General features: G+C 35.7%; 1 protein-coding gene across 11 annotated transcripts in view; it reads right to left on the bottom strand.

Annotated features, from left to right (window-relative positions):
* The window catches only part of drp2 (dystrophin related protein 2), a 336,153-nt gene that overhangs the window by 73,205 nt on the left and 235,049 nt on the right, over positions 1 to 27,899 (bottom strand). For all 11 annotated transcript variants that reach the window (XR_012389521.1, XR_012389524.1, XR_012389523.1 and 8 more), the window contains 4 exon segments: positions 27,000 to 27,268; positions 15,685 to 15,831; positions 10,135 to 10,213; positions 3,381 to 3,441 (listed from right to left, as the gene is read on the bottom strand). Coding sequence is in view for 7 of the 11 variants with exons in the window: in XM_073921452.1 (XP_073777553.1) it covers positions 3,381 to 3,441; positions 10,135 to 10,213; positions 15,685 to 15,831; positions 27,000 to 27,268 (556 nt within the window). In the remaining 4 variants the exon portion in view is untranslated.

Below are 27,899 nucleotides of genomic sequence, written 5' to 3' on the forward strand. Positions count from 1 at the left end.
ATTTAGTAATTTTGTTGTGTTTAAGTCATTTGTATAACTTTTGTGTGTCTATATAGTTTTAATATATTTGTTATGTTTAGTTTTAGTTATTTTAGTTTCAAGTTTCACTATCAAAAAGTTCTAAAAATATGAAGAGTTCAGATGCAAAAACCTCTAAATTCCATCTGAATTTTTTTCTAAAATGTCTGTTTTTCTCAGCCCCCTATATTCATGTTCAGTTATTTTACTTTAAAAGCAGTTAAAATAACCTATTATTTGCACTATGAGTAAAATTACTGAAACGGCACACAACAGTCTGAGAAAAATGCTAATTTTAGATGAAATTAGCTCTCTCAACCGAAAGAGAGTTCAAAATAGCCTAATATTCAGTTCTGTGGATATTTCACTCATCTACACAAAAATGTATCTATGCATGAACCTCAAAAGCAAAAGTTGCTCAAATAACATGCAGTGATGACATTTCTGTGTACTACATATGTTCCTGCTGCTTGCAATAGTGTAGCTGTCATGAAAAAACTGTGCTGTCATGCTAACGCTGGTAAAATAACATCTCTTGACTCACTCCTACTTAATAAAAGTTTAAGGTCAATGGAATTGGTTATTTTTTTTGACTTTCAATTATTTTATAAATAATAAATTATTATTATAAACCATTTTTGGTTTTTATTTGATAGTTGTTGTAAATTGGAGGGTTGTAAACATTCATATTATTGGATTATCTGTAATTTCTGTTATTATTTTAAAGTGATAAGGCATTTTAAAACTTTTGCTTCCATTCATATCTGCATTATTTATTATGAGCTTGTAAAACGAGCTAGAAAAAAGATACATTTAGGCCTATTTCATCTGAAGAAAACAGCTAGAGCCCAAACTCGGGCCTGGAGGGCCGGTCTCCAGCAGATTTTAGCTCCAACTTGCCTCAACACACCTGCGTGGATGTTTCTGGAAGGCCTTATAGCTTGATTAGCTAGCCCTGGTGTGTCCGAGTGTGATTGGAACTGAATTTTGCAGGACACTGCCCCTCCAGGACCGAGTTTGGGCACCCCTGAGCTAGAGTGTCCACAAGACTCACTAAGGGGACTCCAGCCATCTGTTTATTTCACCAGCCATTCATTTGGACTACACATCCCACATCACTACACATCCTATACATTGCACCAATCAACCCCTACAGCTGAAATCTATCTTGACAATGATTACACACACATCATGAATGAATGAATGAACAAACGAATGAATGAAATGCAGCCAATAAATTATTGTGGATTGGTTGGTGGCACTGACAGCTGATTCACTGCCCCTCCCCTTCCACGATCGTCACTGACAGCACGCACACACCTTTAATAGCCAGCAATAGCAATGTAATATTTACCTAAATGTACATCAGTAGAAGAGGCTACATTAATAATATTGTGGCTCAAAAAGAAATATGGATCAATGATATCATTAGGGTCTGTAGAGTGAGTGTATGTGTATATTGGAATGCCTTTTGTACAATTTGTTCAATTGTCTGTTTTAATAATTAATTCATTAATCTTCATTTTAGACATGGCATATACTGTGTGCTGTACAATAAAATGATGCGGAAAATAACTAAAAAGTGTTTTTAAACTAAATATCGATTTTTATGTGTTTTGCACATGTACTTGCTGAATTATTTCAAGGAATAAATTGCAATATTTCAAGAGTAATTAATAAAATAAAATAAATAAAATTAAATTAAATTAAATTAAATAAAATTTAATAAAATTTAATAAAATTAAACTAAATTAAATTAAATTAAATTAAATTAAATTTAATTTAATTTAATTTAATTTAATTTAATTTAATTTAATTTAATTTAATTTAATTTAATTTAATTTAATTTAAACCACATTATTTCATTTACCAGAAACAAAAATATAACATTATAATGAATACATTATGTTTTTGTGTGCCCACAGATTTGGTATGGCCTCTTCTGGCCACCCCTAAGACTGTAGGTGCCACTGCTTACATGAATATCTTCACTTAACTGCAAAAACAAAGAAATAACTGCATCAACTACTCTATCAATTTTTTGATGGTATCCATTAGGGTTGGGCGATGTCAACCAATTTGGCATCGTACCATGTCTAATGTGAAACATCGTGATGGACGATGGCATCGTCGTCATAGGCGGGGGTTAATTAATTATTCATAAATAATTAATTAACCCCCGCCTATGACGACGATGCCATCGTAATAAATAATTAAATAATTAATTAATTCATAACATATTTATTATTTGTAGCCTATCTTTTCAACTACCTTATTCACATGCTCTTTGTTTTACTCATAAACAAATCATAAATAAATAAAGATAAGTTGCACACAAATTACCATCTGTCAATCACTTTTTCCGTGGGAGGTTGGTCGGTAAAAAGGTGCACAACCAACAGTATCTGAGGTTTTCACTAAAATTATTAAGTACAAGTGTGAAAGTGAAAGACTGAAGCACCGTACTGATGCTGTGACACCTTACCTGATAGATTCAAAAGACCGAAGAGTCGTTAGATAGAGACAAGATTAATTAAATATCAACTATAACAGTAGGCGGAGGGCTATTCAGAAATGCAAGGTAAAACACGGTGTGGATGTGGATCATTTCCTTCTAAAATGCCTTTTAAAAACTAAGACCTATTAGTGTAAACGAGGCCTAAGTGTGTATTTTTCACGAGCGGGTTTGCGACGGGGGCAGGATGGAGGATCAGCGATGCCGGCTCAGCATCGTGTTGTCTATTGGTCATCAGAGATGGACGATGTCATCGTCTATTGGCCCAACCCTAGTATCCATGAGTTCAAGATGAAATAAATGACATCCTGTATGCTCTCTGTATTTTACAAATTAGATGTGACATAATTGTAAAAGGAATCCATTCAAAAGGCTTGTTTTATCAAGTTATCATGAGCTTAATGTTTTCAGCTTAGAATTACTATCCAACATTTATACAGCAATTTTATGGTGTTTTACAAGGTATTACTGTATATGTACTAAATGATACAAAACACAGTCACAACATTTTACTTCTGGGATTGAATACAGTGTTTGACGGGTTTACAAAAATCTTTCAGAGTACGACATGCCAGAGGACACTAACCTCTGTGATCCCCAGACAACACAAAACAGACTCTGTTGTCACAACTATGAACTAAAATCACAAAATATGCATGGGTCAAAAGTGACACCTCACCTCAAATACCGTTTACTTTTATCACAGCACACTTCTTTCATCTCCTGCACTAGAATCAGTAATTGAGTTGGCTTTCTATAGTAGCTGATAATCTGACATGCCATTTTAAATAGTCTTTCTCTCTGTTCTGATGCTCGCAGACTGCTGCTGCTTAACGGCTGAACTTACTTGATGTAGTATGGCACTTTGTTGGGCGATATGGCACGTTCCCAAGGTATCTGCACGGAGCCTGGAGTGACAAAGGAAGAAAGAGGGCAATATCAATCAGACGGACATGTCGAGCATGAAAAGCTATTTTGAAAATCTCAAACGGCCCGGCTCAAGGTCCTTCAAGCATACCGTTTCCACACAGAGAGGCTATTAAACAACAGCACCTCAAAAGTGTTCAGGATGCCAGAAAGCTTTTCTGTGAGTGGAGAAGTGCAAATCTCTTTATGCGGAACCCCTGAGGTCAAACGCTGCTGTTCAATGATATACACAAAGCAAGAAACAGATCTGTATAGACAGTGGGTCATTCCGAACGCTGTTTAGGAGACTTGAGCACCTGTGTCTTTTTTCTTGGTCGCTTTTACTATCTGAATTAGGAGTCAGCGCCTTTTAAAATCTCAATTTATGTAATATTACAGTTCGAGGCTCAAGTGAGAAGATGGGGCGCCACCTCGGCACATAACTTTCACAAGTGCTTTGTGTTTATTTAGCACTCTATCCTTGCTAAACTTAAACTTGCTAAAGCACACGCTAAACTTTTATTTGTATAAGCGACTGAGCTAAAAGGCAAATTAAAGCTGCATCAGAAATGGCGTACACGCAGTAAGTGAAAAACGACTAGCATGTCGGAATTTACAACATTTATAAAAGACTAGGCAATAAGTGCCTGGATGATGTCTTAATTCCTGCGAGGCTTTGAAGTGTGCATATGACAGGCACTTTACTATCCCATAAGGCCAAAGGAGAGAATTTGTGAGTGGTAGAGAAGTGATGCGATTGATGTAAGTCACGCGATAAGGACAACATGGCAAACGCAGTATGCTCAGAATGCATTCATAGTATACAACATACACTCAGTAGGCAGTTTTGGATGCAGCACTGGTAGAAAGAGACGTAAGTAAATAATTACTTAACACCCCTTATGTACTCCTACATATTTAAATAGTGTTTGCTGCAGTTTTTGAAGAAGATCTTTTCATTCTTTTCAGTGTTCTCTCATATAAGAGTGTCTACAGTAAACATGAGCCAGGCTAAACTGGGTTTGTGCAAGATGAGAAGCCTGCACAGGAACAACACTAGGAGATACCTATGCTGAAGAATGACTGATTGTGTAAAATAACTGAATATGTAAAGCACTGATTATATATGTTAAACATTTATATGAAGCTATATGTGTCAGAAGCTAGAGTGAGTAACATGTTATCAAGTTTTTATGCTATCATGACAACGTAAACTTTTGCATAAGTTGCATCTATGCTCTGGTGTCAGAACAGTTGCTGACATAGACCTGTGACATCTCTGGTGACCTTAGGAAGCTGGCAGAGAGCCAAGACTAACAGAACTACTTAGAGTAAAAACTTATCCGAGGATGGCTAGGAGTTAAAATGAGACACCTAGGGGTGTGTCAAATAACCTGTATAAGGATTGTGGAAAGCACAGAGACGTTAGAAATTGTCCAGGAGAGACTTCAGAATGCTCTGAGGTCTGCTCTGCACTTTTTTCGGCTTTATTATAGAGAATAAAGTTTATTTTTCTGGTATCCAAAAACTTCTGGGGCCTCATGCATCAACGCTGCGTACGCACAAAAACTTTGCGTACGCCAGGTTTCACGCTCAGAATCGCTCACGTTTGGATTTACTAACAATGAACTGAACGTGGGAATGTGCGCAGGTTCACGGCAGCTTTCTGGCAGGCGTACGCACATTTTTTGTGCGTGTCTGTTTTATTTCCATTGGCGACTCCTAGAGGCAGTTGTGTTAAATTCTTCTCTACAAAGTGTCTGATCCTTGCAATGGCAGCTGTATGAGACGGGTTCATATAGTAGGTATGTAAGATTTCCATACCATACAGTTGACCAGCTAAACATTAAAGCACAATTTGCAGCGGTCGCCTGTTTTCCCAATGTAATCTGAGCGATTTACCGCACGCACATTGCTATAAAGACACTATCTGAAGATGAATTTGCATACGTGAATCAGAAACATTTCCATTCAATAAATGTGCAAATAAAATATGATGCACAAACTTATTGATGATTCCTACTTGTCTTTCTCTTGATAAATAGTGGGCAAATTCTGATATGTAGCGGGGAAAAAAAGAAAGAATTCATTAGACGCTGGATTCGAGCCGAGTTAATGCTCGAACACGTCAGTACATGATCACATGCTTCTTATGAGGTGCGCCACTGAGACTGTTAAGGATACTGCAACATTTTTCAGGTATAAACCACACTATTTCTGTTTTAAATGCACTCAGTACGATGTTCAGACCCAACTGTGTTAAGCGTATCAGCTAAACTCTCCCACTCTTTTTCTTCTTTTGTTGTTAATTCCGGAGAACAAACTTGCAAATAACACCGCTTTTCTCCGGTCTACCTCTGAAAGGAGCACCTCCAATTCACATTCTGTTTAAAGTTTCTCTTTTTGCTTGCTTTTGCCATTGCTTTTTCGTTGGGTTTTTCCATTAGCATAGTCATTAGCATATTCATACGGGGGAGGAGGCAGGGAGGGGTTTTGTGCTCGTGCATGTTGCGCTCAGTTTCACGTTCATTCAGATGTACAAAAGAATATGCGTGAGATTCGGCGTACGCAGTGTTTCATACATCTGAATTTTTTTCTGCGTACGCACATTTACAGCTTTGTGCGTACGCAATGTTTTAGTAAGATTTCCACGCAAGTCTTCGTACATGAGGCCCCTGGTCTGATAGTGCCTCATTGATGAAATGTTTTTGTTTTTTTTTGTATTCTAAAAGTGTACTGTATAAATAAAACATAAAAAACTATCATTACTTAGCATTACCAATACCAAAATAATGGGTATGACTTAATTTTGATGGCCCCTATTGCACATTCTGAAGACTATAATTACACTGCAACTACATGCCAACGAACTCTCAACAGAGTATTAGTGGACTCTTCTTAACCTCTGCTGACATTGCTCAACCAACAGACTTTAACTGACTGAAACTTTGCAAGTACATGTCAACTTATACTAACTCTAACCCCAACCTTACAGTCTACTTCTATCTCATATATAAGAATTAGTTGGCATGTAGTTGCAATGTAACTTAAATTTAACAGTGTGTTAAAGGGACCATCAAAATAAAGTGAAACCAAATAATGTAGTGCAAGCAGAGTAACGCTATCGGTTCTATATCCTTGTCGAAAGGTATGAGTTAAAAGAAGCCCTTATAACATTACTTAATAGTGAGTAGCGAGTTTTTCTGTGAAAAGAAAACTGTGGTATTCCACCATGGACTATATATTCAAAACGTTAGACACAAATTAATGTGAGAACAAATTATATGAATATTTGCATTATATATGCAGCGAGCATTTATAAAGTGCCCATGTTTTGAGGACAGTCTGTTTTCTATGTGCCATTTGATTAAATCGGAATCACAACACCACATATTATCGTCACCACCACATATTATATGTTATTATTATTATTACCAATTATTATTATTATTATTATTATTATTATTATTATTATTATTATTATTATTATTATTATTATTATTATTATATTCTACTTAGCCAAATCACCGTAGACAAGAACAAATAAACATGAAAGCAAAAAGTACAGATACAGCACTAAAACATTCTCAAATAAAGGTACACATTTTTTGATTTTTGATTTTATTTTGTTCTCATTTTTACTACTTAGTAAAGTTAAATTCCTGAGAAAAAGAAAATGCAAATAAAGTAATTTCATCATTTGTAATTTGTTACTTTGCACACCCCTGGTATCTCTTACACTAAGGTTTTTTGTGTTTGTTTGTTTTTTTCAAGTGCAGTATATCAAACATTTTGACATTCAGGGATTTTGATTGTTGCAGTCAGCATCACTGACTGTACAATGACTTTTCAAAAACGTGAAGGAAAGATTATCCAGTAAGTTGTTGTTATCTGATTTTTATCCACCTTAGAAGATCAAGTAGTTTAAGAGTCCAATCTGCCATTAATGACCTTGGATGTACGACATTTTTTTTATAAACTGTTGCTGCTTCGGCTGATTAACTTTAATTATGGTAAGTTATTATTTAACTATGATTTCTTTGTATCATACTACATACATTCAATATGGCCATTCTTGGATTAATTGCCAATCAATTTGAGTTGCAAGTAATGTGCGCTGCCAGATTTTTCAGTTATAGTCTGAACTGCATTTTCACAGCATTTGAATATAGAGTAGATCTCATTAATGAAATTTCTCATTAGTTCTCATTTAAGTTTGTGTAAAGCTTCTTTACATAAGCTATATTTATACTCAGGTATGATTCTAACTGATTAAACGGAGCAATTTTTGTTCATAACTGTGTTTGATCGTAACTTAAAATTAACTGACAATAGTTAGGCCTGAACAAATAATCAACATATCGACTTCTCATAACTCATGGACAATTTCTGGTGATGCAATATATATCGCCTACACATAAAAACACTTATTAACACCTTAACACTTATTGTTATTTATTTGTTTACAATATACGGTTTCACATTCTGATTCCAATGCATAATTATTAAATTATTTAAATTACAATAAATAAATTTAATTTTCTCAGGGAAAAAGTATTATACATTGTAAAAAAAAAAAGTCAGTACAAAAAAAAAAAAAAAAAACAATCTTTATTTCTTTTTGCTTTTTCTTGTTCACTCAACTTTTGAAAACACTGCACTGACCTAACATTATTTGTCAGTAACACAAAAAAACATTTATTTTGGTTAACGTAAGATTATTAGTTTTCTGGAGAGGTGAATGTGGTGGGGAAGGCATGATTGAACACCCAGAATGGGGGGAGAGCAAGCGGAGACACCGGCGGCTGGTCAGTGGTCTAATCAGAAATAATTATTAACAGCTGTATTTTCTAGTGATTGGGCCGGAGAGACACCTTCATAAGGTAAGGAGAAGGAGAAGCCGGGAGAGAGAGGAGAGCCTGACCACTTACAGACTCGACACTCGCACAGACACGCACACGAGTGCCCAGCACAAAGCATTAAAAATAAAAAGTTTGTGCTTACCTGATATCGCCAACCCTGTCTTCTTCTTCCCACAAAACGAACTTTATTACAGTGAACTACTCAGTAACAAAATGTTTTAAGTTGTGCCAACTGAACATTTTTTATCTGCAGAACTGGAATGCCTGAAGTTGAGTGAACAGAAAAAACATAATCCTTATTTTCTTTCATTTTTTCACATGTACTATTTTTTTTTTTCTTAATTAACATGACAGTAGAGAGTATAGACATGAAAGCATGGGGAGAGGAGGGATAGGAAGGATTCGCATAGGACCTGGAGGCGGAAATTGAACTCGAGTCACAGTGACCACCGGAGTGCCATGTGTTGACACACTAACCTACACCATTGGCTACATGTACTCACCTTTTAAAAACATCACTTGTACTGACCTAAAATATCAAAATTCATGTGGAAATTTGGAACTAATAATACATTATTATAAACAAATATAGTTCAATTGAAAAAATAGGATGGCATGCTTCACATGTGAAGGGTTACAAACCATTTTCCCCTGTTTGTCCTGCCATGTTTTGATCCTTGTCGTGTTTAATGTTATTGTTTAACCTTCTGTCCTGTTTCTAATTCTGTGTCTAATACATGTTTTGGTAACATTTGTCTCTGTTTAATTATTTTTCAATTGTTTGTGCAAGAGAAAAAAATGAAAGGAAACACTGACAAATAATTTTAGGTCAGTGCAGCTGATGTTTTTAAAAGTTAAGGGAACAAGAAAAAGGCGAAAGCAAATGAGGATATTGTTTTGTTTTTTTTGTTGTTGTTGTTGTACTTACAAACATTTTTATAGAGAGTGTACATATATTGTCATTCTATCATTATATGATGAGAGCCATAAAATGGTCTTAAAATTACAATAACATCCTTTTTTGAAATATAGTTTGCTGCAATATATTATACAACAAAAAGTAAATATTGTGACAAGCCTAACTACAATATGCATATGAAGAGTTCATTTGCAAAAACAGACAATGACCATTTTTAGATTCTACCAAAAATGTCAATCTTCAACGTAAAAACAGGACCACATAAAAGCTCCCGATTTAGTTAGTTCCATAAATTGTGTTGTGTTTTGTTTTGTTTTATTTAGTTTTTTGTTTTGTTTTGTTTTGTTTTGTTTATTTGCAGCTGTCCTCTTCAATGCACAACATAAAAAATCTGAAAAGGACTAAAAGTGGAGTAATCTGTTTTTGTGAATAAACACATCAAATATTCCCCTTTAGCCTGCTTTAAAAGGACAACAGCTTTGTAGTAAAGAACAACTCATTTGGGTTCAGTCTGAAACTTGATTAAATTAAAACAGACTACACAAGCTTCAAATCTGAGCCAAAACCAAGTCTGCATGCTCCCAGGTCAACGACAAGATTAACACGTCACAATTTTCAACAGTACTTGAAAAGTCCATTAACACCGCAACATTGAATTGATTTGAAGTGATTTACTGTGCCCAAAAAAGTTTGGACACCTGCTAAATAAAGCTAACTTCACAGCAGAGACTGCCTTTGTCCTGCTTTGTTCCAGCACACAGATCTAATGTCAGAGTGACAGTGAGAATGAATAGAGACACAGCCCACCCTGCCCACTTAAACACAGTCCTGCCATCAGCCCCGTTCCTTACTCTCTACTCAACATCACACTCCAGCACACCCCTCCACAGCTTCAGATGAGATACTTCACTTACTGGAGAGAAAGTGCTGCGATCCTGGCCCAAAATCTCTGTGGGCATCTTGCAGTTGTTTCAGGCGTTCTTCAATTGACCCCTGGGAAGGAAAAAGACAAAGAGATGCCATCAGATTCAAGAGTGATTAATTTCACACACTAACAAAAATGTGTCAGTAAAACTTTATAATAACTTTACAATAAATCATTTATTAAGCATTAGCAAACAGTTAAGTCATTATCTGTCAAGCATAAACATTAGTAAGCAGTTTATAAATACATCTACAAACGTTGTATTCTTGACTTATAATGTGCTTTATGATTGTATTTTCATATTTTGTTAATGATTTATTTTTCATTACTAAATTAAGTATTGCATTATTTACAAACTAGTTATTTAAGAATAGTTGGTGTTGTTATTTTAACATCATTCAGAATGCGTAAGTAAATGATTAATACACTATTGAACATTTGCAAATCTTATTATTCAGGCATATAATAGGTTCCTTTTCATGGTAATACATTTTTAATTAACTTAACTTCATCCATGTCACAATCAGCAGTGATCTAATCCTTGCAGTAAACAAGCTCAGTAAAAAACTACAAATGCGTTATTATATCGACTACATATCCAGTCATGCCCCACACACACACACACCTGTTCCAGATCATGATTGACTACAAACACACACAGCCGGAGGATGGTTATGAACTGATTACAAGGACTATTTAAGTAGCACAGACACAAACACACACACCAGTTGCTGAGTCTTGTTTATCTGTGAGCATTACAGTTTCCTTGTTTAGCCCAGGGGCTCTCAAACTTTTCAGCCCGGGACCCCCAAAATAACAATGCCAATGACACACGACCCCCACTATTTTTGTAAGTGGTTATAATCACACAAACGTTGCACACAACACTCACACAAACCAATCAGCCTATATAAACACAAGCATATTGACAACACAAAAAAGTGCAACAGTCCCATATCATTTTTATTATTATTATTTTATATTAACCTCATCTAATTAGACTGGTGGGCACAATATTTAAGTTACATCCCAAGTCTTTTCTTGGTTTAATTTTAGAGACTGCCACTTACACATCATACTCCATGTTTAGTGTCCTGTATGTATTTTAAATGTACGTGAGTGCTGTAACGGTGTCAGAAAGTTTAGCTAGTGCTGTAAAATCTGGTGCACTGACGCTATTGCTTTGTCATTAATCTAATGTTGCAACCAATGTAAAAAACAACAACAACAACAACAAAAAAACCAAAGGCTGATGGCTTTTTTGTTTGGATACTGTATTTTTTATGTAACTATTTTTTATCTTCTGTAGGTTATGGATTAACAATGGTAATCATAAAAGTTTACTCAAATTTATTAGATTTTTGTAAATCACCAAGCGACCCCCTCTCATTGTCCCACGACCCCCCGGGGGTCCCGACCCCCACTTTGAGAACCACTGGTTTAGCCTAATCGTGTTTTGACCCTTTGCCTTGTCTGTTTGTTTTGATTCATTGCTGCCTGTACCAACTTCATCTGCCGTCATTTCTGATATTCGGGATTTAGATTTAATGGAAATAGAGTAATGTAAATATTGTAAATATTGTAAACCAAGCTTGTTACATTTAAATAATGTGTAAAAATGTTGTGAAACATCAATATCTGTGCAATGTCCATTAATATAAAAGTTTATCTGGCGTACAGGTAATATGAAGTAATATAAATAATTAATAGTTTTATACATTATATTTATCTTTTTAAAAATAGCTTACATCAGCAAATAAAACACAAGGTGGAGCTACTCTGCAAAAAGGGCATGCCTCTCCCCGTTTTTAGAAGATGTCAATTCTTTTATTTTCACTATATTTAAGGTCTTGATCTCTTTTTCATCTCTTGTTTATCCTCATAGCATTCATGTGGAAAAGAAGAACGGCATCTTCGTCTTTCATGAAATGGAGTTTCTGTTTGATGTATAGTAAACCAGAATCATTAAAAGTAGTGCAGCGGCGCAAAAAAGTTATGAATGTGACTTACACTACCGACTGTACATTGTGTTTTCTTTTTCTTATAATGCACACAGTTTTGAGGTAAGGGACGTTTTCATTTGCCATTCAGTGACAGTCGGACAGGCTCAGGCAAATCATCAAACTCCATCTTTTAAAATCTAAAGTGGAATAAAAGGGTCTCTTCATAAAAGCCGGCATATCAGCACGTTGCTACAATGAAAACATGATTTGATTCAAGCCTTCTGATTGGTTTTCTGTATATAGCGGCTTTTGCGGTCAAAAGCAAGTGGCGTTTAGCGGCTTTTGCCAACAAACTGTTATTTCTGAATGGGCTGATGCTGTGATTTGAAGCAAATAAATTTGTTGAACATGTACTACGTACCTAAAGCATTCACTCAGTGCCATTTGCTCATTTTCATCTGAACTTTCCATCTTCAAATGATCTGCCACTGAGTTATACACAGGGTGTCCGCAGGGTCTTAAAAAGTCTTTAAATGTCTTAGATTTCAAAAACTAAATTTTAGGCCTTAAAAAGTCTTAAATTCGCTGAAATATTGAATTGTAGGTCTTAAATCATTTCAAATGGGTCTTAATTTTCCAATGTCCATGTAAAGCTACCCAATTAGGCCTGTATACTGTATACAGTCACCAACAATACATCTCGTAAAATTTTATCAAAACTCTAATTACAACTCTATTTAACAATAATTCCTCACAATAACATTTGTAAGTTCTCCATGTATTTATGGGCCATATGTGGTGAGGACACTGACCTAGAAAGACATGTTGTACATTTAAGTTATTATAGTTTTTTAAGCTTGTTAAAAAGTATATATGGTTTGCTTGTTTTGACACATTATTTAAGTATTTAGTATTTTTTTTAACAGGGCAAGTAAAAATCCTTAGTATTTAGGCCTGCATGAGTCTGAAATTTCATTCATAATAGTCTTAAAATAGTCTTGAAAATTCTTAAATTTGACTTGGTGAAACCTGCAGACACCCTATATACAAAATAATTGAAATATAGATGTTTGGACCAGAAACAAGGCAAACATTCTGAGTAAGTAAATCATTTTTGCAGTGCAGATGTGAAATAACACTGCACAGTCTTCATTATATAAATAATTAAATATAATTATTCATAATTACACCCACAAATGTCATAATTTTGTGTGCCCAAATGTTTAAACTTGCTTGAAATACAGTCACAGGCCTTAAAACATTTATTCATTCATTTACTTTCCTTTGGCTTAGTCTATTAATTATCAGGGGTCGCAACATCGGAATGAACCACCAACTATTCCAGTATATGATTTTACACAGCGGATGCCCTTATAGCTGCAACCAAGTACTGGAAAACACCCATACACATTAATTTACACATGTACTCAAACACTACGGCCAGTTAAGTTCACCCAATTCTCCTACAGCTTATGCCTTTGGACTGTGGGAAAACCAGAGCACCCGGAAGTAACACACGTGAACATGGAGAGATCATGAGAGCTGAGACTCGAACCAGTGACCTCCTTGCTGTGAGGTGATAGTGCTAACCCCTGCACAATTGTGCCACCCACCTTAAAACACATGCCAGTAAATAATTAACTTTCACTTTATTATAGTTAATCATCGTAGTAACTCTTCAAACCACGTCTGTTCTTTGGCTCTTGGTCAACTATAGATCAGACTCAACATTGCACACACTGTGGTGTGTCTATTGCAGATGTGCACATTTCAATATTGATGCTGAGTCAGAAAAAGTGTCAGCATCTCTTCAAAGACTTGGATTAAACAGCTTGATTCCTAAGACTTGTGTCAAATGGAGCATGTACCAGTCTGCTGCCCCCAATCAGTTTTACAAGAGCACAGGTGAGAATACAGATGAGCAGCGACTGAGATAAATGTTCAGAAAAGTCTGTGAGGAAAGTTGCAGAAGTTCGGAAAGATTAATCCACATCTGTCACTGGTGCCATCAACCAGACGTCTCTGGAAAATTGAGGACAACCTAATTCTGACTTATTTACAATGTATTCCATTCAGAAAGTGTCAGAAGTCTAAAACATACAACGACTGGCGAATCCGCTCAAGCATGAAGTGTTTTTCTCCTCATTCTCTTCCTCTCTGTATTCTGTGTGTTTCTGTGAGGCATTTCAAGGACAGCCAGGACTGCTGCACCCTAATAGAGAGATAATATTGCTCTCTGTAAAAGCAGACATCTCTGTTAATCAAACTACAGAGTCACTAATTGTCTTGTTAGATAAACATTAGGGCTGCCAATTTATCAGGTTCATTTAGTGCAATTATTAATACAAAAATAATGTTCAAACTTAGTGGTCTGGATTATGTTTATGTTTTTGGAAAGACACATTTATTTTCGTAAGGGTGCATTAAACTGATTAAAAGAAACATATTTAATATATAAATACTACATAGTAAATAATATTTAAATATTTTATAACTTCAGACAATAAATGAGTAATTGGAGTGTAATTAACGATTAAAAAAAAAAAAAAAAAAAAAAAATAGTTCTGTCTGGTTTTTGAATCTGATTGGCTGATAGCCATGCAATAGTCTGCAAAATCAGCACGTGTATAGCCTCGTCATCCTTGTGTATTACTCTGCCCATATGACAAGCAGAGGACTAGGCTCCCAACGTTTTGACGAATATCGCAGCTGTTGGACAACATAATGTACTTTTGAGTTTTTAGGCGAAGATGTAGTTGTTTAGATTGAAACTTTGAAGGTTATTTATAATTACAATAGTCAATAGTCATTATGGGCCATTGTGTGTAGAATTTTGAGGAATTAAATAAATGTAATTCATTTTGGAATAAGGCTGTAACATAAACAAATGTGGGAAAAGTGAAGCTCTATGAATACTTTGGCTTAGTCCCCGATTTATCAGAAGTCACCACCGTGGAATGAACCGCCAATGACCCTGAATTTTTTTTTTTACGGGGCGGATGCACTTCCAGCCACTGCACAGTACTGAGTAGACAAACTCATGAACCCCCGGTGCTGGGAAACACCCACACACAGCCCCTAACAAACTTTTACAAAGCATTTCTCGAGGCATTCGCACTTCACCACTAAACACACTTCCTCACATTAGTCCTGTATGTTTGCCCTCGCATCAGGTCACACAACAAACTGCTTCGGATATGGATTTCCTAGTCATTTGGATTCACACACTCCCACACACTCAAGTGTACTTCTCATTCTCCCCGCACGCCTTTCTGGCTCTCTTAAGCTCATCTCACACATAAAACAACCAGATGCGATCGAAACACTCAATTTCATTTTACATCTCCTCTTTTTTCCCCTCATCGGAAAGGCCTTTGTTTTCCCATGAGAATGTAGACAAAAGGCAGTCCCCGTGAACGAAAATAATGGAGCCATCACTGATCCCAGCGAGGCAGGGACGTCGTGTTATATTCCATCTCCTAAGCTCAATTTTTCATCGCGTATATATGCACAAAGTGAGTTAGTGACCCATGCACTTAATGATCTCTGTTGGGGTCTATTAGTGATGTGAGTGAGAGATGGGGTAAATTCAGTACCTGCAGAAGTTTCCACCGGTTGTTAAGGTGCTCCAGGGCTCTGGCGTTATCCATGGACAAGTGCACGTCAGATATGGCCAGCTCATGGGCCAGGTCATTGATGTGCTTCATTCCTTCTTTAACCTGGCTCAGCTCTTCTTTGAACAGCTACAACACAAAGAGACATGAGATATAAAGGATAGTTCACACACACACACACACACACACACACACACACACACACACACACACACACACACACACACACACACACACAAACCTTTATGAGTTTCTTACATCTGTTGAACACAAAAGAAGGTACTTTCAAGAAAGCTGAAAACTTGTAGCCATTGACTTCCTTAGTATTTGTTTTGTCTATTATGGAAGTCAATGATTAGGGGTTTTTCAACATTCTTCAACAAATATATGCAGAGGATGGGGTCGACAAGTTAATTTATTTTCTGTTCTATTGTACATGACATTTAGAGGATTTTGTAAGGCCTCTAATGCGTAAAAAAAAAAAAAAAATTGATCCAATGGCATAAAACGGAATAAAAAAGTTCTGCGAGTAGGACTTCAGGAAGTTGTGACTATACTGCAAAATAATAATAATAATAATAATAATAATAAACAATGAAAATAATTATGATGCCTCGCAGCAAGAAGGTCGCTGGTTTGCTTGTTTGCATGTTCTCCCTGTGTTGGCGTGGGTTTCCTCCGGGTGCTCCAGCTTCCCCCACAAGTCCAAAGACATGTGCTATAGGTGAATTAAATAAGCTAAACTGCCCATAGTGTGTGTGAATGAGTGTGTATGGATGTTTTCCAGTAATGGGTTGCAGCTGGAAGGGCATCCGCTGCATTAAACATATGCTGGATGAGTTGGCGGTTCATTACGCTGTGGCGACCCCAGATTGACAAGGGGACTAAGCCGAAAAGAAAATGAATGAATGTATAATAAAAGTAGTAATAATAAAAATAGTAATAATAATAATAATAAACTATAATAATAATAATAATAAACTATGATAATAATAATAATAATAATAATAGGAATAATAATAATAAAATAGTGATAATAATAATAATAACAACATTATTAATAATGATAATAATAATAAATAAATAAATAAATAAAGGGACATTTTAGCATAGCTTTTTTTGTAAATACCCGTTTAATCTTGTTTGTCAACAATATTGCTGTCGCGTGAGGGATACTGACAACAGAGTTGGGGATCCAAATGCAGGTTTATTATAAGAACAGTTAGGCAAGCAATGGTCAAAACGGGCAAACAGATGCATGCAGTGAACCCAGAGTCATGGTCAATAACAGGCGAATGGCCTAAACAAACGTAAACAAACAAAAGGGTCAAAACACAGAAAGGCAAGGCAAAGAAAACGTGTTGTAATGTTCACAGTACAGATAAACATGACTTAGTCATAATGTGTGTGTGTTTGTTTAAATAATCCTTGTAATCAATCTTTCACAATCCTCCAGCTGTGTGTGTAATCAATCATGATCCAGAACAGGTGTGTGTGTGTGTGTGTGTGTGTGTGTCTGTGTGTGTGTGTGTGCGTGTGTGCGTGCGTGTGTGTGTGTTGCATGATAGTATATGTAGTCCAAGTAATGGCAGATTTGTAGTCCGTTAGCGATCTGCAGCAGCTAAATAACAGATAATCATAACAATTGCATTTATAGTAATCATCACAGCATTTATGCTGTATCTCATTTTCGTATCTCAAGTTTGTTGACAATGGAATTTAGTCATGTTTTGTTGATGAAAGCAAGTAAATTGTGTCAGTTTTCATTTTTGGTGAACTATCTCTTTAAATAAACAATTACTAAACTGGCTAACCATTTGTTTTCTGAGTGGATTGTAAATTGTCACTACAAATGTTGCACTTATTGAGTGTTATACTTAGGGATGCTATATATTGCTAATGAGATAAAGAAAAAAAGAAAAGAAAAGTTTTGATATAGACAGGTTGGTCATGTATTCATTCACAGCTACCACTGCCTGCTTCCTTTCACTGAGATGCAACATTGGGCATAAGTGCAAGAGGCAGTCAGTCTGTCGATGACACAGAGTGAAACTACACCAAATGTCTAAGTGTGACAAGACTCAGTGTGTGTGAACCGGTGGCACAAGGAAATCGGTAACAAATGCGGAGAGATGACAGCTAATAAGAAGCTGACATATTCATATGAAATATTCATGTGAGCTGACAACTAATAAGATTTGCATGACTATTCAGAAGTTCGGGTCGGTAGTTTCTTTTAGTTGTTTTTTAGCACATTTGAATGAAGTTTCAAACCCTAAAACACACAACTCAAATACTCATTTATTTAGGTAATTTTAGAGGGCTATTACACAGTCTGTTGAGTCAGATTTCTTTCAGATTTGTGCAACCCACTAGAACAGGGGTGTCAAACTCAGTTCCTGGAGTTTAGCTTTAACCTTGATTAAACACAATTGATCAAACTAATTAAGTTCTTCAGGCTTGTTTGAAACCTACAGGCAAGTGTGTTGAAACTAAACTCTGCAGGGCTGTGAGTTTGACACCTCTGCCTCAGGGTTTGGGTCAAAAGCTGGAAACTAACAAGTTTATTTAGCACAGGTTTGCTCATTTGCTCCATGACAGATAACAAGAAACATTTCCAGAACATTCAGTAATGTTTCTTAAAGGTTGTGTAAATGTTAGCACACAACATTATTAAAACAACGTTTTGTAAAGTTCTTCTAACATTGATAGAAAACTTCCTTCATTCAGTCATTTTCTTTTCAGCTTTAGTCCTTTTATTAATCTGGGGTCACCACTGCGGAATGAACCTCCAACTTATCCAGCATAAGTTTTACGCAGCGGACGCCCTTCCAGCTGCAACCCATCACTTGGGTTGATAGAAATTGATAGAAAACTTATATCATTAAAATAATGTGAAATAACTTTTTGATTGAAGTTCTGAAATAATTCATCATTAATTAATAATTAATAATAATAATGTGAGACTGATGGGGTGGCATAGTGGCTCAGTGGTTAGCTTTGTCGCCTCACAGCAAGAAGGTCGCTGGTTCGAGTCCCAGCTGGGTCAGTTGGCATTTCTGTGTGAAGTTTGCATGTTCTCCCCATATTCGCGTGGGTTTCCTCTGGGTTCTCTGGTTTCCCCCACAGTTCAAAGACATGCGCTATAGGTGAACTGATGCACTAAATTGGCAATAGTGTATGAAAGTGAATGAGTGTGTATGGATGTTTCCAAGTACTGGATTGCAGCTGGAAGGGCATCTGCTGTGTAAAACTTATGATGGATAAGTTGGCGGTTCATTTCGCTGTGGCGACCCCTGATAAGTAAACGGAGTAAGCTGAAGGAAAATGAATGAATGAATGAATGAATGAACGAATAAACATTACGCATTTGGAATAACGATATTATAACCAAAACATAATGTTAATACGTCATCAAAAAAAATCTGATGTTTTAAAATGATCTAAGAATCTTTTACCATAACGTTCATGTAACTTAGCCAGAATGTTATTTAAATTGTTCTGGTAACATTAGAGCAATGTGAATATAATGTTCTAAAACGTTTTAAATAACATTCTGAGAATATTAATATAAAAAGAAACTGAAATGTTTTGAAACTTTTTTTTTTTAGAATAACATTCTTATAACCAAAATTTAAGTTACTATACCGTCAAAAAACTGGACATTTTGAACGTTCAAACTACATAAAAAGGGGTAATGTTATATAATTGAATGGAAATAAGTACCTGTACATAGCAGTGTTAATTTCGTTGAAGAACATTTTCTGTCAGAATTTTCATGACGAACAAGTTTCTACTGATGAAAACTAGACAAAAACTAAATAAAAATTAAGTGATGATGACTACAACTATAATAAAAATATACTGACATTTTCATTGACTAATAAAAACAAGAGAATGTGATTGAGGGACATTTTTTTGGAAAATGTCCAATCAATCTGAGCGCACATTTTACAAGATAACACATTATCATTTGCCAGTCATACAGTATGTTATTAACTCTACTTATTTAATCAGTGCTACACAGCTGAGCACCATGTACTGTATAAGCAACTACAACAGTAAAGCTTGCTACAGACTGACATAGCCAAGTGAACTTAAACTTTTTTAAGCCCTTTCAAAGATTAAAAACAGTTTGAAACGGTTCAACAGACTGGTTAAAAAGACGTGCAGTGTACCATGTTAAAATAAAGAGTTTGCTAAATAATAGCACAATCATGCATTTTCATTTTGACATAATCTTACATATTACTTAATTTTTAGTCTTCAATGGAAAAACCATGTTCTATATTTTAATATTTTTTCTTTATTTTTTAAAAGTTCGAATATTTTGTATAAATAAATGTACAATATGAATTAAATAACATTAAATTAAACTAAATATATTTTAGTCAACTAAATCTAGAGGAGATTTAATCTCCTCTAAATCTTATGAAATTCAGTCGACTAAAACTAGACTAAAATTAAAATGAGTCAGAAAACGAAAATATGAAAAAAACTAAAATGGAATTTTCATCAAAAGACTAAGACTAAAACTAAATAAAAATTTGCTGTCAAAATTAACACTGATTTATAGCCATTTTAAAAGGGAATTCTCATTGAAACCATCAAATTTGTGCATTACTTTAGTGAAATAAATGTAGTGTATATTTTATTTAATCAATACAATCATAGCATTTTTGAAAATCTGTAATCAATAGCGTTTATTTTATGTATACACGTTAAAACACTCTAAAAATGCCAGGTTGAATCATTACAAACATTGACATAACATGGACAAGCTAAACGGTTGGGTTACATTTGGGTTCAATTTTTTTTTTAAACAGTTGAACACTTTTTTAATTTCATTTTTACAGTTTGTAGTATAAACATACTATACATTAAGTCCCAATATTCAATAATGACTATCCCCAATGCATGTATGAGGTACGAGGTAAAAGATACAAACTGTATATAGGGGCTTGGATTTTATGTCCTGTTCATCCACCCTGGAAAATGAATGTCAAGTCTGCATGAGCTGCCATGCGCTGGCTGGTTCTGACAGCAGGAGAAACACTGATAAACGCTCCTCCTCCTGTCAGTGCGCAGCTCCAACATGTCAGTCCCATTTCAGCCCAGATGAAACTCAACATATTGCATCAGGCACCCCTTCAGGCACATAGACTGGTAAATTATTTAATTACACAGTTGCACTCACATCTACTGTACAATTCGCAAAAAAAATAAAAAAAACACGTCACAGAAGCATTTACATCAATACAGTAATCTGCTGGGATGTCAGAGTAGAACGTCTGACTCACTGAGGCATAAAGTAGTTCTGTAAATAGATACCTACACTGTTCCGTATCTATAATAACTCTTGCTTATCTCCACAGGAACAACAATGATCATATCGTCAATAAAGAGACCTCCTACTGTACAGCTGTGGGAGTCTGAGTCTTTGCAGCGTCAATGGTAGATTATGAGGCGAAACATTAGAGAGATATGCGCTTTTTTGCTTAAGTCTTGAGAGTAGTAGATTACAGAAAAACATATTCAGGTCTCTCATCTTTCAGAGCTTTTATTGTTCTGACACTAATCTCTTTGTTTCACAGCCAAATGATGGGGTACAGTATATCTTAAGGGTATAAGTAAGCAGCATAGAGCTGAGTGAGCTGTACAAAATCAGAAAAACAAAGCACACAGTACAAAGGAGATTCAAAAAGTAAAAGTGCTCATGGCAATATATGTATGTGATGACATTTTTGCAAACAATTATATTATATTGCTTACTGAATTTTTGCAGTAGTTTCAAAGGGAAACGTACAATAAGTGGTACTAAAAACTACTACTTTTTCATAAACAGAAGAGTATGACTCTGCCAATGGTTTATGGTTATGTTCTATTCACAAAATCATAATCAAATGGCAAATTAGTGGTACAAAAAATATTTGATGCAACAAATTATGGAGCCGAATCTCTGCCAATACTCGCCATATACTGTCTTGCTGTATAAAACCTGCAACAAACTGAGACAACCTGCCTCCATGCACTTGTGAGAAAATCTGAATGAGTGCATTTGTGAGAAAATCTAATGAATGCATTTGTGAGAAAATCTAAAAAAGTATCCATTAGTGAGAAAATCTGTCTGAATGCATTTGTCAGAAAATCTACATGGCAGCATTTGTCAGAAAATCTTTCTGGGCGCATTGGAGAAAAAAAAATCTATCTGGATGCATTTCGGAGAAACATCCAAAAGAATGTAATTGTGAGAAAATTTTGAATGAATGGATTTGTGAGAAAATCTGAATAAGTGCATTTGTGATAAAATCTATCTAAGAGCATTGTGAGAAAATCTGAATGAGTGCATTTGTGAGAAAATCTATCTAAGAGCTTTTGAGAGAAAATCTGAATGAGTGCATTTGTGAGAAAATCTGAATGAGTGCATTTGTGAGAAAATCTATCTAAGAGCTTTTGAGAGAAAATCTGAATGAGTGCATTTGTGAGAAAATCTGAATGAGTGCATTTGTGAGAAAATCTGAATGAGTGCATTTCTGAGAAAATCATAATGAGTGCATTTGTGAGAAAGTCTATCTAAGAGCATTTGTAAGTAAATCTGAATGAGTGCATTTATGAGAAAATCCCGAATTAATAGATTTGTGAGAAAATCTGAATGAGTGCATTTGTGAGAAAATCCTGAATGAATAGATTTATGAGAAAATCTGAATGAGTGCATTTGTGAGAAAATCCTGAATGAGTGCAAGTGTGAGAAAATCTGAAAGTGCATGTGTGAGAAAATCTGAATGAGTGCATGTGTGAGAAAATCTGTCTGAATGTATTTGTGAGAAAAAAAATGCATTTGTGAGAAAATTTATTTGAGTGCATTTGTGAAAAAAAAAACTGTCTGAATGGATTTGTGAGAAAATCTGAATGTGTGCACTTGTGAGAGAAATGTGAATGAATGGATTTGTGAGAAAATCCAGATGAATGCAATTGTGAGGAAATCTGTTTGGATGCATTTGTGACAAAATCTGAATGAATGCATTTATGACAAAATGTGTCTGGATGCATTTGTGAGAAAATCTGCAGGTACGCAGGTTGTATGCTCTAGATGTGTTTGTTCAATGTCTGCATGCATCTACATGTAGATGGACTATATTTATTTATGAAATATGATTTATAATACATTTGTTTTTTAACACCACTGGTGTGACATTTGTTTTTGCAAAGTGGTTTCTGTTTGTTTGTGAGTCAAGTGATTCTTTGCAAAGCAGGTTGTGTTTATTTGCAAAATGCTGTTTTTGTTTGTGAAACATAAGCACAGACTAAACAACATACCACTAATACAACCTCAAACTAAAATAACCTGATAATGTCAAAAAGGAAAAAAGTAAACTGTCTACTTTTATTTTTAAAATAATTTAAAAATGAAATATAATAATATGGGTAAAATAGTCTTCCATTGTCCTATACATCTATATGCAACTGATAAATCAAACTGCATCTTATTTTAAAGGATTAAAAACATCTTTGCTGACTTATTATACAACCTAGTGCACTGTTAAAAAATGTTAAGGCACAAAGCAATGATAAAAATGTTTCTTTAAATGTTAGTTTAACTTATATTCAGCAATTAAACAAAGTTTAACTTATTTTTTTTTTAGTTCAGCTGTTGTAAGTTAAGATGACTAGAAAAGTGCATTTGATTGAATTAAAAAACTGGCAAGAATGTTTTTACAATGTGGTTTAAATTATAAATTGTTATAAAAGGGTAATGACAAAGTATAAAGATTGAAAAATAGATTAATTAGAATGTTAGTGCTACAATGTGATCCATTTAAACTGTTACACTAAATAACATTTAATAATAGAATTAAACAGGAAACATTTTATTGAAAAAAATAAGTTGTATCCTATTGTGAGTGCAATGTCACCTTTTTATATAAGGACATATTCTGAATTTTAAAAAGGCATATTATATAAACAGATACACAGCAGAAGCAAATCACATCACACATTCACAGTACAATTAATTTAAAGTCTTCTAAATATCACTAGCTTAATCCCTTAATACCCTACAGTGAAATGAAGTGAGAAATAAAGTGAAAGACCTTCTGTACCATTAAAGAAGTGTGCCCGTGGAGAGTCTCATTACAATCTTGTTTAAAATCTTACAATTAGTAAATCGAGCAAGCTGTGAGGTCCACTGACAGCTGAAAATAGACTGTAAAAAAAACCCGTCTGTCAGTATACTTCGCATTATACATCAATACCAGCCCATAAAACACATTTATAGAAATATAAATGCACACTGAACCGTTTTAACTTCATCTGCTTCAAGCAGCACATATAGAAGTCAACTGTTGATAAGACATCACAGCAGCTAGCAAGATAAAAGCTACATTTAATGACTTAGTCAAAGGAAGAAAAGTTATCCACATTTTGGATGACCTGAGTTGAGTTAATTAATAGCAATTTGAAATATCTGGGTTATTAACCTCTTCAATACATTACCTGACAAATGTTTTGTTGCTTATCCAAGTTTTAGGAACAGAAATAATAACTTGACTTCTAGTTGATCATTTGGTATCAGAAGTGGCTTATATGAGCGGCAAAGGACTCTAGCTTGTGCTTATTTTACCCAAATAAAATATGATCATGCCGTGATTTTAAGTATTTAATGAGTACATTAAGGTCTGACTTTGCTGAAACAAATGTCTTGTCACTAAACAGAAATATGTACAGTATAGAATATAAAGTCATGCTGCAGTGGAAAAATAATTAATATTGTGTATGACTCCCATGAGCTTGGAGGACTGCATCCATACATCTCTGCAGTGAATTAAATAACTTATTAATAAAGTTATCTGGAATGACAAAAAAGCATTCTTGTAGGACACCCAGAGATCAGTAAGATTTTTTGGATTCATTTTTTAATATTTCGTCCTTTATCTTACCCCAGACATGCTCAATAATGTTCATGTCTGATGACTGGGCTGGCCAATCCTGGAGCACCTTGACCTTCTTTGCTTTCAGGAACTTTGATGTGGAGGTTGAAGTATGAGGAGCGCTATCCTGCTGAAGAATTTGCCCTCTCCTGTGGTTTGTAATGTAATGGGCAGCACAAATGTCTTGATATCTCAGTCTGTTGATGTTGTAATCCACTCTGAACATCTCTCGCACAGCCCCATACTGAATGTAACCCCAAACCTATGATTTTTCCTTCACCAAACTTGACTGTTTTCTGTGAGAATCTTGGGTCCATGTGGGTTCCAATAGGTGTTCTGCAGTATTTGTGATGATTGGGATGCAGTTCAACAGATGATTCATTAGAAAAATCTACCTTCTGATGCTTTTCCAAATGATCAACTAGAAGTTAAGTTATTATTTGTTGCTCCTACAACACAACCTGACTTTTGTCAGGTAGTCTATATAGTTTAGATATGTTTTAATTTGCTACTACTAAAATACGCATTACACTGTTTGCAGTGAGAATATTATCAGATTATAGCGTTTCTCATGTGGGCACATTCATCCTAGACAAAATCTAAAGAGCCACATGCGCACATCCGAACCTTTTAATAGTTTAAACTTTTATGTGCTGCTTTAAAAAATAACACAAACTTACAGGTGAACTAAAAAATTGTTTTTCATTTTAACAGAAAGCATCATGTAGTGAAGACTCGTGTAAAGCACAGCATGCATGACTAAAATGACCTTACAAACTTCACTTAAAACATCATACATGCTGGGAGATTTTGCTTTGTGGAAATATTATTCTGACTTTGTTCTGTTATTTTATACTTTTGCCAACTGAAGTAGTGTGATGTATTTACTGTAGTCAACAAATCAGACACAATTCCCTTTCAAACCCAATCCAAACTAGACTAGTCATCAAAACCACAGATTAGACAGACGTTAAGTGTAGTAATTCATAACTGTGTATTTGATGACTAGTCTAGTCTGCGATACGTGCAAATGAGGTGGCACGAATGACACGATTCTCGCGAATGAAGCAGCGCGAGTTGATCGATTTGCACAAGATCGATACGTTTAGATGTAAAATGACTGTTCTGAGGATTGCTTAGGAGGGAAGATGGCGGCTGTAACTGAAGGGAATACCGCCACATTCATATTTATTTCAAAGTGTTTAAGCATAAATAAAATAAAAGCACAAAACAGATTCACATTTAAGAGCTAAGGGTGTCCCCTGGCGGTCTAACGGTATGGGTTGCGCATAGGGAAAATTGACTTTTTAATGTCTATTGCAACCGGGCTCATTGTGGAAATGTAGTCCCGCAGACGTTTCTGGAGACCGCCGAATACGTCACGGCGGGTACGTACGGCTGCAGTTTTTGTTTTCACGAATCCGCGAGAGGCCGCTGTTGTGCGCTTTTTTGCAACTTAGATGCTGTTCTCGCGTGAACCCACCGAAGGCCGCTGTCCGACTGACCGGATGATTGACTGCGCGACAGGCCAATCGGCCGACCCGCCCTCCTCCTTCCATGAACCCAACCAATTTTACCGATCGACCCGCCCGCCCGCTCGCTTCCCTAAACCCGAGCGATAGTTTACAAAAGCTGTCCAAAAAAATAAAAGCCACGTTTTGTTTTTTTTCTACCGTGTTTTCAGATTTCGCCGCGTTCTCACCCTGTCACGAAACTCGTTCACTTAATTTTTGGGATTCTGTTTTTGTCTTACCTGATTGCTGGAACCGCTCTTCCCCGGACTCAAAACCGGTTGTCGTGGTCGACTCCTCTCTGCATCTCGAGCCTGCTGATGTTACACTGTTACACTGTACCCCCCGGGATGTATTTCACTGTCTCAATAAACGTCCGCGGGACTACGTTTTCAGAATGAGCTTGGGTTGGTCTATTGACACCCTTTATAGGAAGATTGAAAATACAGGACAAATACGGGAAATTACCTTTACAAGATAAAAGCGAGATCCCAGAAAAACCGGGAGGGTTGACTGGAAGATTTGTTTTTTACTTGTTTTGGGTTTAAATTTATGTACCTTAATGCTATTAGATTCTCCAGAAAAACGTAAACAAAACTATTCAAACCATCTGTGAAGCTGTATTTGTATTGCAATTTATATTGAAAAAATAATTGCAATATCAGATTTCATTGCAATCGATATTGTGCAGCCCTAGCCTGTGCTATTTAGCAGTTGTGTTATCTCAAAAAAACATACCTTTAAATATAACAACTGGCCAGTTACAATGGGATATTCCAGACAGCCATGTAATAAGTACATTTAAATAACTGCAACGTATAAATACGGCGATTCTAGTGTTAACATGTGACGGTTTTACCTTTGTAGCATCTATGTGGTCCTGCAGCGAGTCGATGAACAGATCTCCCACAGGCTCCCAGGCATCCCTCACTCCCTCCGCCTGCTCCAGAGCCGCTGCCAGCTCTTCCATGGCAGCTTGGATCTGCAGCAGCCTCTCCAGGGTTCGCTCCATGTGCCGGTGTCGGTCCACGCAGCGCGCCGTCAACTTCTCCCACAGGTCACTGGCCACGTTGGCCTGCTTCCACACGGAACGGCTGACATTCAGCATCCGTCGGCGAGGAGAGACCTCTGTGAGGAACAATGAGAAGCTATGAGAGTGAAAACAACAGCACTGATCTTTCCATTATTAATTCCCCCATGTGACACAGACACACTCATGATGACATGTGGATGCAGAACTAGGTTGATGGCCTACATGAGATGAGGCAATTTCTCATCAGGCAGTGTAATATCTATGTGCCTGTGCCGGGTAAATGTTCGATTATAGTACCTGGAGTGTTTTCTGTCAATGGCCAGGTGCCAGAGTTTGATGTTAAACATTTTTTTATGATAAAATGAAGCTCGACTCGACTTTGACGTATATTCAATCTGCTTAAATTTGCAAAAACTATTAATTGAACTTAATTGTTTCATGTTGTCCCAACTCAAATTGAATCCAGCATTTTAAAGTAAATGTAGTCCTTTTATAAAATTGAAGTCAATGGCTACCAGCACAAACAGGTGAAAACATTTCGGCAGCCAACAGTCACGAGCTGTTTGTTTACAATGGAGTGTAAAGATGCATGCGTTGTATTGTTCATCAAAATTGTAACTGTGCTTATTTTGATGCTGCAATCTACAATATGTAAAAAGTAAGATTACACTTGCATACGTGAACTCATTTAAGAAGAGTTTTCACTGCTTTGCAATGTTAGACAAG

This window comes from Danio rerio, chromosome 14 (genome assembly GCF_049306965.1).
Source record: "Danio rerio strain Tuebingen ecotype United States chromosome 14, GRCz12tu, whole genome shotgun sequence".
NCBI lineage: Eukaryota > Metazoa > Chordata > Actinopteri > Cypriniformes > Danionidae > Danio > Danio rerio.